Raw genomic sequence first — 17,547 nt, forward strand, 5'->3', positions numbered from 1 at the left:
CCGGAAGCACGGGGCGGCACTCTAGCTGCTGCCATTGCGTCTCTATAGCCAGGGAGGGACTCTCTAGCCGTGTCCTCCTTGATTTTTGCTCAGTACCCCATCAGGGGAGACACTCCGGCCGCGGGTCCGCGCTTCTCTATGGTCTCCATGGGGGAGCACGCTAGCCGCTGCGCGGCACCGCCTTCTGGCTAGGCTCAGCCAGGGGACACTCTAGCCACGGCTTTATCTGTTCCCGCACGGGGGGCGCTCTAGCCGGGACTCTGTGGCCAGGGAGGCCGGTTGTGCTGGGGCGATGGAGCCGGCGCTGGGGTCCGAATTCGAGGATTCAGTGTTCGCGCAGAGCAGGGACAGGGGCCGGGGCGGCGGCTGCGCGGCCTACAGCGCCAAGCGCTGCGAGCCTCGGGTGAGGGGCGGCGGCTCGCGGGAGCCCCCGGGGAGTGTCCTCTGCCCCAGGGCCGGGCCCACGAGGAGGGGGAGGAGGGCTGGGGAACACTGTTGGGGGGCTGGGCTGGGAAACACTGGGCTGGGGGGGGGCACCGTTGTATGGGCAGTGGGGGGGCACTGTTTGGGGGTTGGGGAACACTGGGCTGGGGGGGCACTGTTGTATGGGCAGTGGGGGGCTGGGCTGGGAAACACTGGGCGGGGGGGCACTGTTGTATGGGCAGTGGAGGGCTGGTCTGGGGGGCACTGTCGGGGGCTGGGCTGGGGGACACCGTTGTATGGGTAGTGGGGGGCTGGGCTGGGAAACACTGGGCTGGGGGGGCACTGTTGTATGGGCAGTGGGGGCTGGGTTGGGGAACACTGGGCTGGGGGTCACTGTTGTATGGGCAGTGGGGGGCTGGGCTGGGGGGCACTGTTGTATGGGCAACGGGGGCTGGGCTGGGGAGCACTGTTAGGGGGTTGGCGAACACTGGGCTGTGGGGGCACTGTTGTATGGGCAGTGGGGGGCCATGTTATGGTTGCCGCCTGTCTGGGGTTTATCCAGACAGTCAAGTTTTTGGCGTCTGGCTACCATGTCAGGGTTGCCAGGTATCCGGTTTTTGACCGGAAAGTCCAGTTGAAAAGGGGACCTGGCAGTGTCCAGTCAGATGTACTGAGTGGACACCAACAGTCCGGTTACCGCAGGGCAGGGGGAGGCACCAGATCATTAACCCGCACAGCTCCTACTCAGCAGAGGGAGCCCAGCTGGGGGGAGGGATGTGGAGATGTCCAGTGAGCAACAGGATGGGGGTTTAGGGGAAGAGGCGGAGCAGGGCCTGCAGGGTCTGGTTAACAGCAGTTAGAAAGGTGGCAGTCTTAAGGACTGTTGTACAGGCAGTGGGGGCTGGGCTGGGGAGCACTATTGGGGCGGTAACGTGTGTGGAGGCTGGGGCAGGTGAACTGTTGGGGGGGTTGGATTGGGGGACACTGTTGTATGGGTAGTGGGGGGGGGCATTGTGGGAAGGGGCTGTGCCAGGGCACTGTTGGGGGGTGGGGTTCTTGCAGTGCCAGATCTGTGCCTAGTCTAAGTGAGAGCCGAATGGGGCCTGCAGTGTTCACCCATGTGCATTAGACCTGTATCCGTTTCTTAGATTGTAAACTCTTTGGGGCTGGGGCTTTTTGCTCTGTGTTCATACAGCACTTAGCACTCTGGGGTCCTGGTCCATGACTGAGGCTTCTATGGTAATACAAATAATAATCCATACAGTTTTTCACGGTGTCCAAATGGTAAAATGAGTGCTGACAGCAGATAGTCCACCTTGGCTTTGAGAGTTGTCTTTACAGTGTTTCTGAGTTTAGGTCATTTGTCTACTTTAACATAAATATATAGCAGCATGTACATTTAAAACACACACACTCCTCCAGCCTCCACCCACACCCTGCCAAACCAAAACTCTCCATTTAACACATCCTGAGGAGAGGATGAGAGAGAGAATGAACCACGCATGGCAAATGTTAGTTATGGTGATTAAGGCACTACTGGAAGATGCTTAGATACTATGGTGATGAGGATGGTATAAGAATCTATTATACAGTCAGCATGGGTTCACCAAGGGAAGGTCATGCCTGACTAATCTAATCGCCTTTTATGATGAGATTACTGGTTCTGTGGATGAAGGGAAAGCAGTGGATGTATTGTTTCTTGACTTTAGCAAAGCTTTTGACACGGTCTCCCACAGTATTCTTGTCAGCAAGTTAAGGAAGTATGGGCTGGATGAATGCACTATAAGGTGGGTAGAAAGCTGGCTAGATTGTCGGGCTCAACGGGTAGTGATCAATGGCTCCATGTCTAGTTGGCAGCCGGTGTCAAGTGGTGTGCCCCAGGGGTCGGTCCTGGGGCCGGTTTTGTTCAATATCTTCATAAATGATCTGGAGGATGGTGTGGATTGCACTCTCAGCAAATTTGCGGATGATACTAAACTGGGAGGAGTGGTAGATACGCTGGAGGGGAGGGATAGGATACAGAAGGACCTAGACAAATTGGAGGATTGGGCCAAAAGAAATCTGATGAGGTTCAATAAGGATAAGTGCAGGGTCCTGCACTTAGGATGGAAGAATCCAATGCACCGCTACAGACTAGGGACCGAATGGCTAGGCAGCAGTTCTGCAGAAAAGGACCTAGGGGTGACAGTGGACGAGAAGCTGGATATGAGTCAACAGTGTGCCCTTGTTGCCAAGAAGGCCAATGGCATTTTGGGATGTATAAGTAGGGGCATAGCGAGCAGATCGAGGGACGTGATCGTTCCCCTCTATTCGACACTGGTGAGGCCTCATCTGGAGTACTGTGTCCAGTTTTGGGCCCCACACTACAAGAAGGATGTGGATAAATTGGAGAGAGTCCAGCGAAGGGCAACAAAAATGATTAGGGGTCTAGAGCACATGACTTATGAAGAGAGGCTGAGGGAGCTGGGATTGTTTAGTCTGCAGAAGAGAAGAATGAGGGGGGATTTGATAGCTGCTTTCAACTACCTGAAAGGGGGTTCCAAAGAGGATGGCTCTAGACTGTTCTCAATGGTGGTAGATGACAGAACGAGGAGTAATGGTCTCAAGTTGCAATGGGGGAGGTTTAGATTGGATATTAGGAAAAACTTTTTCACTAAGAGGGTGGTGAAACACTGGAATGCGTTACCTAGGGAGGTGGTAGAATCTCCTTCCTTAGAGGTTTTTAAGGTCAGGCTTGACAAAGCCCTGGCTGGGATGATTTAACTGGGAATTGGTCCTGCTTCGAGCAGGGGGTTGGACTAGATGACTTTCTGGGGTCCCTTCCAACCCTGATATTCTATGATTCTATGAATCTGTCAAATAGAATAGTCATGCTGCTGTGGCACTTTAGAAGGGGGAGAACTTTGTGAAAACTTTTCAGCAGCATGTCTCTAATCTTTCTTTTAAAAAAAGAAGAAGTGAAAATGACTGTGAATGCAACGTTAAGATTGAGAAAACCAAGAATGTGAATCGGGAAATTGAAAAGTTTAGATTTCTACTCTATTTGTTGACTATACACTTCAGCCTGCCAGTACTTGTGTATGCTGTAAAACAGTGGTTCTCAACAAGGAGTCTGGGGCCTCCTAGGGGGCTGCGAGCAGGTTTCAGGGGTCCGCCAAGCAGGGCCAGAATTAGACTCGCTGGGGGCTAGGGCAGAAAGGCAAAGACCCACTGCCTGGGGCTGAAGCCCCGAGGCCTGCCATCAGGGGCTGAAGCCTGAGCAATGTAGCTTTGTGGTGGCCCCTGTGACGTAGGGCCCCAAGTAACTGCCCTGCTTGCTATTCCCTAACGATGGCCCTGTTTTTTGTATGCAGCAAAGTGGTTGTTGTGGCACTAGTGGGCCATGGAGTTTTCATTGCATGTTGGGAGGGGGCCTCAGAAAGAAATAGGTTGAGAACTGCTGCTATAAAATACATAGGCTGTGTAACCTACCTGAGATAAATTGCTGTTGAAACCTTAACTTCTTAATTTCCTTATTTTTTAGATGTCTGGTTCACAATCTTAACTTTATAGTACCATAAATGTTTGCATTTAATGCAGTATTATATTTACCCATTATGGTGAACTTGTTTGTGAACTTGGTGTGGTAGCTTCTAAATCAGGGGTGGGCAAACTTTTTGGCCTGAGGGCCACATCTGGGAATAGAAATTGTATGGTGGGCCATGAATGCTCACAAAATTGGGGTTGGGGTGCGGGAGGAGGTGAGGGCTCTGGTTGGGGTGCGGGCGCTGGGGTGGCGCTGGGGATGACAGGTTGGGGGTGTAGGAGGGTGCTCCGGGCTGCGATCGAGGGGTTTGGAGAGCAGGAGGGGGATCAGGGCTGGGGCAGGGAGTTGGGGCATGGGGAGAGGCTCAGGTGTGCAGGCTCCAAGTGGCGCTTACCTCAAGTGGCTCCCAGAAGCAGTGGCATGTCCCTTCTCCGGCTCCTATGCAGAGGAGTGGCCAAGCAGCTCTGCACGCTGCCCCATCTGCAGGCGCTGCCCCATCTGCAGGCACCGCCCCTGCAGCTCCCATTGGAGTGCCAGAGGGGGCCATTGGGGTGTGTAGGAGTCAGACCAATGCCATGCCACGTCTTCCAGGAGCCGCATGGTGCGGCACCCAACCCAGCACCCCAGCTGGAGCACTGGAGCAGGGCCAAGCCGCGTGGTGCGGCCCCAGACCCAATGTCCCGGCTGGAGCGCCAAAGCAGGGCAAGCTCCAGACCCCACTCCCCAGCGGGAGCTTGCGGTCTGGCTTAAAATGGCTCGCAGGCCATTTCCGACCCATAGGCCATAGTTTGCTCACCCCTGTTCTAAATATGATGGCTGCATTGGCCCTCATGCTGTCTCCACACTTACAAATCTACTGCTGTGTAGTCTCATCCTGAAATACTGTACTCAGTCCTGACATTAGTAGTTTGTTGTTATAAACTGCTTAATAGCCAAGTTAAAAATCATAACTTCAATTTCCACAATACACTTGAATATTTTCCTTTGTGTTTACAGTGGTTTTGTGAGGAAGCAAACAGCGAGGACAATGTTGAAATTCTAACTGCCAAAAAATTCAGAGGGGATTTGGCATACAGACAACAAGAGTTTCAGGTATTTTTATGGTTCCAATACTTTCTGCGAAACAGGGATATGAGTCAGATTGAGATCTTGGATTATTGAAGCTTTCTGCATCAACAGCTTGAATGTTTATGTCCTGTAGTTCTTAAAGGGAACCTCAAGTAGATAAAGCTCAAAACTTTAAATATAGCGGATTCCACCTAAAACCGACTAGGTCCAAATGAAAAATGGTTTCTGTGATCAAATACATTTTGTAAGGCTTGATTTATCGGCTGACTTATAGAATAGATTTCTACAGATGTTTTCTGATACTCAGACCTTCCTTGCTCTCTTTTAACCTTTTATTTTTTCCCGACTGAGTACATGATCCTTTCATGTGCTGAGCAAACCCCATTTACATCAGTGATAGTTGAGATTGTTCATCAGCCTGAAGGATTGTGTTTAACACTTTTTATATTCATCTTCCTTATTAGTCTTTATACATAATAAAGAAGTTCACCATTTCTCTCCACACCCCCTCTAAAAAGCCAGCTCATACCCAGTTTTTCAAAGTACTTGGCAGGTCACCTTAAACAAAATAGGTTGTTGATTTGATCTTCGAATTCCTATCCATTCAGATTATAGCTGTAATTGTGGTGCATATTTAAGTTATAGCTTTTGATCTTTTTCTTTTAGATCTGCTTAGTCCTATATCCTGTTGCTTTTCATTTTAACTTTTATTTTTGCAAACATCCTACTAGAAAGCACTGTATGAGTACTCAAGCTGCTTGCTGCTGTTACCTTCCAGTAACGTTGCAATGAGAAGAGATGTCCAAGAGGGCCAAGCTCGGTGTTTAGCTCACTTAGGAAGGCACAAGGAGGCTCTGGATATTGCAGAAAAACTGGTTAGTTAAGCAGTCCTTTCCCCCCACCCCCCGCAACACCTACACACCCACCCTACCATGATTAGTACTTTTTTTTTTTTTTATTAACACATAACTGTTTTCTGGAAAAATTTCCTTCTCCTGTAAAATAACCCCTTTGTGTGAGCTCAGTGCAAGGAATGCTTGGTAAAGGGAGAGTGGTTGTCACTAATATATGTATTTGTTCTTTACAAATTAAAACGCTTTGCCACAAAAGTGTTGGTGGTAATCCTAGAGAGGAGTAGAATCTTGCTCTTCTGGCCAGGATTAATGTAATTAAGAAAGGGAGTAAATGAATATCCATACCTTTTCACCATAAGTGGCATCCCCAATTTGAACACCCCTCTTACTCCCAAGCATTCGCTACCAACCTCTCCCACACGCCTCCAAAAATCTTACCCCAAGCAGAGTTCTGTTCCTGTAAAAGGAGAAGTGCCAGAGACTCCATGAAGTCCACTAGGGATTTTGCTTTTGCTGTTTTATGTGGAAGACACTAAGATACTGTGTCGATGGGTGGCAGTATAAAATTATAAAAAAGATAAGTGGTGATAAAATTCAAGGATGATAATGTCAGATTGGGATAAGGCACCACTTAGGGGAGTGCATTCTTTGAATCTACTGTGGCTGATGGCACATCATTATATCAGATTATCTTTAAAATATTTAACAGAATTTGGAGAATTAATTTTGGAAATCATAAGCGGAGGGAGGGAGGGAGGGAGGGAGGGATTTGTGCATCACTGGAAAAAATATCCTCCTGAACAATGATGACTCTGTCCATACTACTATATTTAATCTGTCATAATTTGTTTCTAGAGAAATGGGGCAACTAACACAGATCATTTAACAACTGTCCTCAACCTGCAGTTTGCCATTTACTGTCGCCTGAAAAATATCAAGAAAAAGATCACGTGCCTACAGCAACTGATTTCCTTACATCCTTTTAACCCATGGAACTGGAAGCTACTTGCTGAGGCTTATATGAACTTTTTACAGACTCTGCCTCCATCATTCATTTCAGAAACGAAACTTGTTCAATGCAAAGATTGTAGTGCAAATGACCAAGTTTTCCAAACCTCACCAGGACTGTTTGGAAAAGAAATGAAACTTCAGTGTCACAAAACACATAGCAGGGGAGAAGACGTTTGGTCAACATTTTCTACAAAAACAATCGGAGACAGCTCAGTATCTTACAGCGATAGCCACATGGTAGAGGGATCCCTCCATATCACAGAAGAATGTGAAACACGGGACAAAATGAAACATGCTACCTTTGAGTTCAGGGGACAGGAAGCATTGAAAGATGTTTGGATAAAGGCATGTGCTTCCTTTGTTAGAACAAGGTAACTAAATATATAACTAAAGGGAAAACCTTAACTACCCTTAGTCCAAAAAGATTTTATTTTAAAAATGTAGTATTCCTAAACCTTAGTGTCAAAATTTGACATTGTCAATTTAAATATTTCCCTCATTGTTGCAAACACACACGCAAACATTGTACTACTGCAAGAGCACCAGAAAATAAAACTGACCAGTCTGATTTCACTGTGCAATCTGAGGTAAATGCAAAAAGCAAACCACTCTTGTGAATGGATGAAATGTAAATTAATTCAGTTTTTTAAATTCTTTGCCTTAATACCCTAGAGTGGTAATATATAGTCTCAACGGTCTTTTTAAAAATGATTTTATATGGAAAGGTTCCCATACTTACACTACGAATGCTGTGCTATTTCTGTTGTCGTGCTGCTTTTAGTTTTGGAATTCATGGTACAGCAACAACTTGAGCAATGGAGAGCGATAGCCGACTTCCTTCCTGGCCATACAGCCTGTCTTATTTGCTTGCAGCTTAGATAGCTCAGAGAAAAATGAATTATTTTTATAATTCACCAGTTTGCACGATGGATGAAGTTGAAAAATAAATTTAATTCTGTGACTGTTGGCTGAAGAGAAAACAATGAATTGCATAACTGTTTCTCTTCCCCCTTTCTTCCCCCCCAACAACCAAAACCCAACCAAAAACATAATCTTTGACAAAAATTAATTAGAAATGAGCTCTTGTGAATTTCTGTCCTTGCCTCTAAGAAATCCAAGATTTTCATAAGTCATTGAATATGTTAAAATCATCCTGTGGAATTTAAAAATGTTTAGTGTACACCTCAGAATAGGTGAGGTATAACTGTCCCTCAAAAGGGGGGAGAGATGTTCCTATGAATTTCACCCCCCAGCGAATAAGGTTCTGTACTAAAACTGTGGGTGAGGTGTAATATCTTTTATTGGACTACCTTCTGCTGGTGAAAGAGCTTGTCTATAAATGCACTAAAAGCATTATGTTGAGGCTTGCAGCACTTCCTCTGAAATGGGTACAGTTGTAAAAGATTTTAGAGCCACATCTGAGGACTGGTTTGTGTGGAGATGAGTATGAACTTATGAGATTCTTTAGACTCCTAGAATATCAGGGTTGGAAGGGACCTCAGGAGGTCATCTAGTCCAACCCCCTGCTCAAAGCAGGACCAATCCCCAATTTTTGCCCCACATCCCTAAATTGCCCCCTCAAGGATTGAACTCACAAGCCTGGGTTTAGCAGGCCAATGCTCAAACCATTGAGCTATCCCTCCCCTGTAATCTAAGGTGCCTTTTTGCCTTAAAACTGAAGTTTCTCTCTCTCCTGTTTACAATGATAGTCATCTCTATATGCAGCAAGATGCTGCTTTCTTGTTAAGTCTGAAATCAGATATTGAGCACAGGATGAACACTGAAGCTGGGTATCCCATATCAAACCATGGTGTATCTCATATCACGGTGCTGAGTATAATATAACCTGCATAGATGTGTACAGATTTCTCCTCTTTCTCCACTTCCCTGGTTAAAAATCCCAAGAAAAAACGTTTGTTTTAAAACAATACTTAAAAAGACTTGATTTCATGTTGTCTAATATTTTTACAGTCAGCATTTCTCTGAATTGGCTGCATATTTTCACTGAGACTTTCTACTTTCAGGCTTTTACTTCAGATTGCACAGTTGCAACAGTCATCCTTTGCTCTGGAGAAGAATTTAAAGGTTCAGCAGGAAACTGAAGACAAAGTAAAAGGTTTTGGTTTAAAGGAAGAATCCTTGCTATTGATTACTGAGGCGAGTGTACCATTTCGTTGTGAAACGAGTTCATAGACACTGTCTTATATTGATCCACTTAGTTTGCAGAGATTTGTCTACTGGAAATGTTCCTGGGGAGGGGGAGGGGCATTATGTAAGCACCGACTCTTCAGACTTACATTTGTAGGTACTCTGAAGAGGTGCCTGTTGTTTTGGGGTATTCTGTTATTACCTGATTGTTTTTGCTTTGATTAGGACACAGTTTCATTTTAAGAAAAATGTGTCCAGGAGAGAAAATTATAAACATACAACAAACTGAGAACACATGGAGTCTTATTAAACACTCCAATTTCTTATTAGTTTTTCAGAAAACCAAACTGAAACTTCCTTGCAATAATTATTTTAACAGTATTAATTTTTGTCGTCTTATTCTGTGTACTAGGTTCTATACTAGTTTTAGATGGTTCCATAAGAGTGGGAATATATTCCATGTCTGAGTTCATAGAGATTACAAACATGCAGCCTCAAAGATGGATTTTGAGGTGTTGAGCTCATGACACATAGGCATCTATATACTTTGAACTCAAGGAGAATCTCCTTTTGCTGTCACTAGTAGGGCTTTATACTTTTTATTTAATCAGCCACTAAAAGGCAAGTCCATTGCAAGCTGACACTTTAGAGCAGGACTGATTCCATCCATTAGAGGGCAGTAGTATGCAGATTATCTAGTACATTACAAAGAAATCTGGGAAAGGAAATGACTCCCTTCTCGTGCATTTCTTGGTATAATGCCTGCCTTCCTGGGAAATCAAAATGCTGCTGCTGCTGCCGTGTGTGAATTACTTGAATTTATATTTGGCATTGAGGTTTCTCACTTTCATCCTGTGAGCAAAAACCCCAACATCAGAGCACAGCCAAGACCAACTGAGAGGAGTTTTGCAGCTATGACACATGGGCCTTCAGTGTCCCATTCTTGTTGCACAATGCAGTAGGTGAACAGTTTGACCATGTGCTGGAAATTTTAGCTTGGTTGTATTATTCGTGTTCCTAGATGTAAGTGTATGTTTGTTTATTGTAGACCAGTGGTTCTCAAAGCCGGTCCGCTGCTTGTTCAGGGAAAGCCCCTGGCTCGTCGGTCCGGTTTGTTTGCCTGCTGCGCCCGCAGGTTCGGCCCATCGTGGCTCCCACTGGCCACGGTTCCCGCTGCCCCCATTGGCCTGGAGCGGCGAAGCGGCGCGGGCCAAGGGACGTGCTGGCCACCCTTCCTGCAGCCCCATTGGCCTGGAGAGGTGAACCGTGGCTAATGGGAGCCACAATTGGCCGAACCTGCGGACGAGGCAGGTAAACAAACTGGTCCGGCATGCCAGGGGCTTTCCCTGAACGAGCAGTGGACCGGCTTTGAGAACCACTGCTGTAAACTGTATTATTTTCCCTGCTGTTAATTTTTCGGGTTTTTTTTCTTCCCCCTTTTTGTTTCACCTGCAGGTTATGGGAGAGGATCTCATTCCAGAAAAACTGAAAGAGGGTGTTCAGGGAGAGATAAAATCTGTAGGCCCTTCAGCCCTGACATCCTTGGTAACTACATCAGCTATAGAATTTGAAGGCAAATGGTTCAAAAAGCTCCAAGACATTTTGTCACTTTGACAGACAATTCTGCCCAGATATATGTATTCCATCATAAGTAACTTACAGGCTATTGTTGTATTTATTTTTTTATCCTCTCTACTTCTAATGATGATGGAATAACTTATGGAATAAAGTTCATATTTCTTTATTTTTAAAGTAACGTGATTGTATATCTTTTAAAAGCATATATTGGCTGCATTTATAATCAGTCTCCTTGCATACTTGTAGGCTTTTTCTTTCTGTGCTACAACATTTCCAATAGAAGTAACAGATCTGGTTTAAAATTGGGCCACGGCAAAGTACATTCTCAGCCTTCAAAGGCATATTGCAACACAAACATCACAAAGTTTACTTCTTGGGCACACCTCACCTATGATTTCTTTGCAGCTCTGATGTCCTTAGGGGAGTCTCACCACAATATCTAGCCTGAAATTTCTTCAGTATTTGGTTTTATCTTGCTGTATTTAGAGCTGTAGAATTAGCAGTTTCTTATTTTAAAATCTGGTCGGTGTGTTTTTAAAATTTAGTATTTCTTTATAAGTAGAGATATTTCTACTATTCAAATTCAGATAGCTGAGAACCTTAATATATTAAGTTGTATTCAGAACATTTTCAATAAGGAGCAACTCTCTATGACTTTCTAAAAATGTAATGCTAATATGTCCCTTCTAGTCTGCACAGGGAGTCCCTCTTCAAGACTAATGGGTTCTCTGTGCAAGTGTAGAACTCACTATACATCCCCACTTTTGCTTGTGCAGAGGGCTCAGAGTAATAAGTTTCTGAGGCTATACATACTGGAGAGAACTTAGTCCGATTGTACCCTTTGTGAAATAGTGCAAGAGAAAAATGCATTGTTGATCATACTGCAAACCAGTTCTCTCATCTGTACAGATTTTTCATGTTAAACCTTCAATTTATAATGAATCCAGACACTTGTTTGCTGTACATTTAAAAGCAGTGAAATTACATGGTTTGGACTTGTTCTGTGCTTTGGAAAAGGCAGAGATCTTTGTTTGGTTTTCTCTGTTCAACATCGTTTGCATTCCAGGCAACCAAGGTGTGCTCTTAATTTTTAAAAAAAAATTATTCCCTATTCCTCTTCAAACATGAAATGTATTCTGTTCTCATTAATTTTTCATTAACTGTTACCAAATCAAAATATACTCTTTCAGCATGATTTTGTCTTCTTGGGGATTTTCCTTATCTTGTGCTTGCCTTTCTTTTCAATGTACTAAAGAATGCTGAAGATTTTAAAAACAAATACACTGGACTGTAATTCCCCCACTCAAAAACACACGTCTCTGCTAATTTGAAATGGAGTTTAAAACAATTATTCAGCATTGTTATGTAATGCTCAGTAATCATTTGTGTTCAGTAAAAGTTAAGTATCAGGCTTCTCCGGGGGGAAAAAAAAAATTGCCTCCCTGTCATATCAAATTATTTATGGTGGTTTTGTAACTTAATGTTAAATGAAAAGGAGTACTTGTGGCACCTTAGAGACTAACCAATTTATTTGAGCATGAGCTTTCGTGAGCTACAGCTCACTTCATTGGATGCATCCAATGAAGTGAGCTGTAGCTCACGAAAGCTCATGCTCAAATAAATTGGTTAGTCTCTAAGGTGCCACAAGTACTCCTTTTCTTTTTGCAAATACAGACTAACACGGCTGTTACTCTGAAACCTGTCATTTAATGTAAAACCACATCCTGGACAGCTTGTTATGGAAGGTAGTTGTTTGGCAAGTATACTTAATACACTTAAATATAGCCAAGTATTCCTTTTAGTCATGTGTGTTCTTTACTTTTAGAACACTTTACTGGGCTCTTTTAAAGAGGACACTGAATAAACTGATGCTTACATACAACTATATGTACTTCCTAGACTGTCAGTTTCTATTTTGGATAGGAAGATTTATGGAAAGCTAGTTATAATGGTTCTAAAGTGATTGTTGCATGGGAGCACACTAACTATATGCTATTTAATACTGTTAATAAGCATTTGAATGCAGTAATTCTGGTTTATGGCACACATAACCAGCTGTTCACTGCCACAGTTAGCAGAGTTGAAGTGGAGTCTCATGGTGGTGTTTACATGAGCCTTTCTCCTCAAGCAAATGTAAGTGGTGTGTCAGTATCTTTCTCGGGCTTTGCTGAAAGTTGGGACACTTCTGCAGCTGCTTGTAATTACATGTGCTGTTGATCATTGGCCAGTTTAGCTTGTGGGAGCCTATTTAGGATTTTTGGCTTAATGTTTTGCTGAAATTGTGAACTACTTTCCATCAGAACAGAAATGACATTCACTTGACATTCAGGCTCAGCCCTTATGTAAATTGATGTGAGCTGCACCCATTAATGCCAGGGCTGAATTTGACCCTTATACTCTATCCAAAGTGGACCTCCCACATTATTATCCGTTTGTCTCCAATCTACACTTCCTCTAAAGTTTTGGAGAACTCAGCTGCACAAAGTATCCCCCACTACTGTATTGGATCAATTTCATATAGTTTAGTTTAATATTTGCACAGCACTGAGACTGCTTTTGGGGATTTCATTGGGCTGTGAATGACTAGGTCAAATCTCAAGAGTTGGCTTTATTCTGAGGAGCTATCAGTTGCTTAAGTCTATAAAATATTAGGACCAGCAAAATGTTTTGTGATAGATGATTTGTATAACGGGCTGGTTGGTAGCAGTTGCTTTTTTTTTGAAAACTCTAGAGCTGGTGCTAGGATAGCTATGCTTTTTATTATTACTGGCTGTCTGTTTTAGCCAGTGGGCACTATTGTTGGTGGATCATCTTGAGACATGTCTTGGGAACTTCCAGCACACCATTAAATTGGCTTGAAATTTTATGCCAGTGAATTCCTCATCAAAGAAGAAGCTATATCCCTGGTGTTCGGCTTCAAAAATTTCACTAAAGCACAATGCAAGTCATAATGTCACCTTGCTGCAATTTGGCATGAACAGATGACTGAATAGGTAAATCGTCCACCTGGTAGTGAAACTCTACACTACAAAATATTTTTAAAGGACCAAAATATGAGTCCTCTGATTAAATGTACTGGCTAGTCAGCAGCTCCCTTTATCACAGTGCACTCATTTAAAAAGGGTCTTTTATGGAATGTAACCATAAATGTTTACTGGCAAGTTGCAAGTTTGTGTGATATTCTAGTCTTGTGGCCATCATTATTAACAATCCACTCTCCTGGTTAGCTGTGCGCAGCCTATGATTCTACAGTCCCCAAGCTATGATTTCACAATAACAAGGAAAATTGTTTATCAGTTTGGTTACCAGGAAAAGCTCCCAAACCACGCTCCAGCTCCTCAGAAAATCCTGTAAATAAACAGACCTTACAAAGGGTGAAGTAAGTTCTAGAGTAGAAGGACCTCTATTGTGTACCCCCTATAACCAGCCTCCGGCTGTCTCAGCAGATTTCTACTGTACCAAAAAAGATATGCAGGACCCAAGTCAGTAAAAGATTAACTTATAAAACTTTCTACTTTGAGTTGGAACTGGAACTAAAATGTAAAGCCACTACGAGCTTTAGAGACCTAAGCCTAGAGCCCTAGCTTGTTGGGCTAGGGCTTGTCTTCTAATAAGTATTTACGCAGTCCCTAGTGCTGACTGGGTCTTTTAGGTAATATAAATACCGAGGACAGGTGCAATAAGCTCTCTCTGACAACTGCATATACACTAACTGAATTACAAAGCTGTCACTATCAAAATATTTTATTGACCCCTTTGGCACATCCCTATTAAAAATATGAACAGAATACATTAGCACACCAAATAGGCCAATAGGCCGTATGGGTTTAATGGATGTCAGTGGAAATAAAATAAATTTTTCTTTTAGTTTTGGTTATGACTATATAGAAACAAGTTATGCTATTGGAAAAGATAGTAGAAGGCGCACAAGTTAAGAGGAAAGGAATAAGCAAAACATTGCTCAGAAAGGGAATTTAATGGAGGTCTCTGAAATCTGTTTTACAAAGAGAATAGGTCATGGTTGTCCTGATGGCTATTCGTAGATAACAGAACAAGGTGTTAATGAAAATCAAATAAAAACAGATGCCACAAAATGCTTTTGCAATTTTATTCAGTGGCTTATCAACACAGTTCTGTGCTCTAGTCATTATCATAGATGTTAGTGGTGGAAAAGGCCAAGATGGTTAGATACCATCCTGCTAGTGCAGGACTGTTCCCTGCAGTACATTTTCTAGTGTTTTGTCCATTTTACTAGGTAAGAAGGGGCTTCCCGGGGGAGATTGTTCTACAACCTCAGAAAACTCATTGTTAGGGAAAATTTTCTGATCACTCCCTTTCCATGCACCACCTCAAACAATTCCATTTTTTCCTTGGTGTTTATAATCTGCAAATGCTTGAAGATCTTACTGCAAAAATCTATTGCCTAGTGTTACTTCTGGGGGAATTCTGCACTTCTGGTGCATGCACAGAATTAATGTCCTCTGTAGATTTTTTTTTTTTTCTCCCCAGAAAATAGATTCTGCCAGAGACACTGCAGTTACACCTTTTGCCCACCAGTAGCTGCTGTGGCGCCAGAAGTGAGGGCAGCTGGCTCTGGGCTGGAGCAGCCAGCCTCAGAGAGGGAGAAGGAGAGGCTGTGTTCCTCACAGCACCCTGCCTATTGGGTCAGGTGAGGGGACATGGGATATTGGGGGGGGAAATAGGCACATGGGTCTGCTGAGGGGTTCAGAAGGGCTAGTGGGGGTTCAGACTGGGGAAGGGGCACAGGAGCTAGTGGACTAACAGCATTGAGCCAGTGGCTGAATGGGAGTTGGGATGCAGGGCCTCATGAGAATGTGTAAGTGGGGATGCAGGGCATTATGGGGACAGGATGGAGGGGAGTTGCTGAGAGGTGCTGCAGGGGTGAGGAGGGATGGCTGAGTGGGGATGCAGGGACATATGGATACAGGGCAGATGTGCCTGAATGGGAAAGGCTGGGGGTCAGTCAGGGTCTGCATGGGGGAGGCTCCCCAACTCCCTAACAATCTCTCCCTCCCTTCCCCCACCCCCAAAAAACAAACAGAAAACTTTCCATACTTCTCCCACCCACACTCAACAACGTTCCGGGTTCACTCCCAGGCTCCTGCCCAGCAATTACTTCCCTCCCCCTCAGCTCCTCCATTACCCCTGACTCCCCACAAGCCTTTGCACTGCTTCTGAGGGATGCAGGAAAGTCTGTATTGTAGTATAAATGAATTATTACTCAAAATTCTGTATTCATATGCCTAGTAAGGAATCTATTTGTCAAAAAACATTTCCTGAATCTTTTGTTGTCTGTAATGTTAAACATACTTGTGACAGGTATTTTAAAATAAATTACCAAAATAATTGAAACCGGCATGATTATATTGTTATTTTGACTAATAAAATATGCAGAATTTTAAAATATTGTGTGCAGAATTTTTAAAAAAAATTTGCACAAATTTCCCCCAGGATTTATTAGTGTTCTGGGGTACATAGGGAGTTAAATAAAGGACATTCTATGTATGTCGACTGAATTTCCTTATGATTGTTTTATGCCTCCCTCACAGTTATGGAAACTTCCTCATTTCTAAGGATCCTTTCAAATATAGGATATGCCATTTTGGGGCATGATCTCTAGCGGTGCTTAACACCTGTACTGGCCATTGACTTTAATCAGAGTTACAGACACACAGCACCTCTGAGGAGCAGACCCTTTTGTTTTGAAAACTCTGAGTGCCAATTGCTGTCTATTTCATTATCTTCTCGTTTAACCAAATGACCCCTGGGAGGATTTCAAAGATCCATGCACTTATAACAGATTCATCCTCTAGGATGAACTGAGCCCTTTAAGCCTAATATCTGTAAGGTGTGTGATTGATAAGACTTTGCTTTCAGACTGTCCATCTCCTTTACTGCACACCATTTTCCAGTCCGAATCTATGCAAATATTTTCAAGGTAAAATTGCCCTCTAGAAATGGGAGTCTCTCCTAAATGGGAGGCTTTGGTTTCCAGTTGTGTAACTAACTGGGATGAGAGAATAGGTGGTACTGGGCTAATGGGTTAGAACGCTTTTCACATATAGGTTAATGGACTAAAGCTAGCTGAAGGTGATAGTAACTGAAAATTGTTACCATCTACTGGCTTCTGGTGACCTGTGTAACATAAGCTGGTGGTCTCAATCCAATTCATAGTTGACAGGTGTGACACTCTACCTCAGGGGAACACCCTGTACCCCCATGTTCATCCTTATAATATGATTTTGTGGTATCCGATGCAAAATTTGTCATGTCAGGTGTCTTTGGAAGGCTCATGATACACTGAGCATTGTTGTTGTAGTTAATATTATAGGTTGTAATTTCATGTGTAAGGTTATGAGGCTGAAAATGTGTCCTCATGGCTTAAAACAAGCCGAGGCAAAACTCTCCAGGAGCAGAGGGGCAGTTCACACCTCATCAGGGCATGTATGGGACAAACCCAGCCCAGCCTCTCAGAAACAAAGGACACTGGTTTAGGCAGCAACAAAGGATTTGTTGGACTCTCAAATGAGTCACCCCCCTTCCCTCGGTCAGTTTGGGACTACGGATGAGGTAATGCTCACCTGACTCTGAAGGGGGTGGGGCAAAGCCAAGAGGGAAGAAAGAACATGATAAAGGAGAGATGTTTACCATGCTCTTCCTCTCTCTTCCACCTCCATCTACAGACATCACCACCAAGCAATTGAAGCACTGATCAAAGGGGAGAGCCTGTCTGAAGGGCAACCAGCCGGCCTGTGGTGAGAAGCATCTAAATTTGTAAGGGCACTGAAGTGTTAAGATCAGCTTAGAATCATTTTGCTTTTATTTCATTTGACCAAATCTGACTTGTGCTTAGATTTTAAGTCAATCTTTTGTAGTTAATAAATTTGTTTATTCTACCTGAAGCAGTTTGTTTGGTTT

The 17,547-nt window shown here is 43.8% G+C and overlaps 1 protein-coding gene across 4 annotated transcripts; it reads left to right on the forward strand.

Annotated features, from left to right (window-relative positions):
- Positions 1–128: 128 nt before the first annotated feature.
- On the forward strand, positions 129–17,435 carry C2H8orf76 (chromosome 2 C8orf76 homolog). 4 transcript variants are annotated; one of them, XM_074942964.1, is made up of 7 exons: positions 129–403; positions 4,946–5,041; positions 5,749–5,892; positions 6,727–7,253; positions 8,907–9,039; positions 10,486–10,575; positions 17,313–17,435. In XM_074942964.1, exons 1-7 carry the CDS (start codon positions 293–295, stop codon positions 17,331–17,333), a joined length of 1,122 nt encoding a protein of 373 aa, XP_074799065.1. In that variant the 5' UTR covers positions 129–292; the 3' UTR covers positions 17,334–17,435. The 4 variants fall into 4 exon arrangements, 3 of the variants coding, with proteins under 3 accessions (XP_074799065.1, XP_074799064.1, XP_074799066.1); XR_012637714.1 differs by lacking the exon at positions 8,907–9,039 and having other exon boundaries at positions 17,313–17,433; XM_074942963.1 differs by lacking the exon at positions 17,313–17,435 and having other exon boundaries at positions 10,486–12,166.
- The last annotated feature ends 112 nt before the right edge of the window (positions 17,436–17,547 follow it).

The sequence above is a fragment of the Natator depressus genome, chromosome 2, assembly GCF_965152275.1.
Source record: "Natator depressus isolate rNatDep1 chromosome 2, rNatDep2.hap1, whole genome shotgun sequence".
Taxonomy (NCBI): domain Eukaryota; kingdom Metazoa; phylum Chordata; order Testudines; family Cheloniidae; genus Natator; species Natator depressus.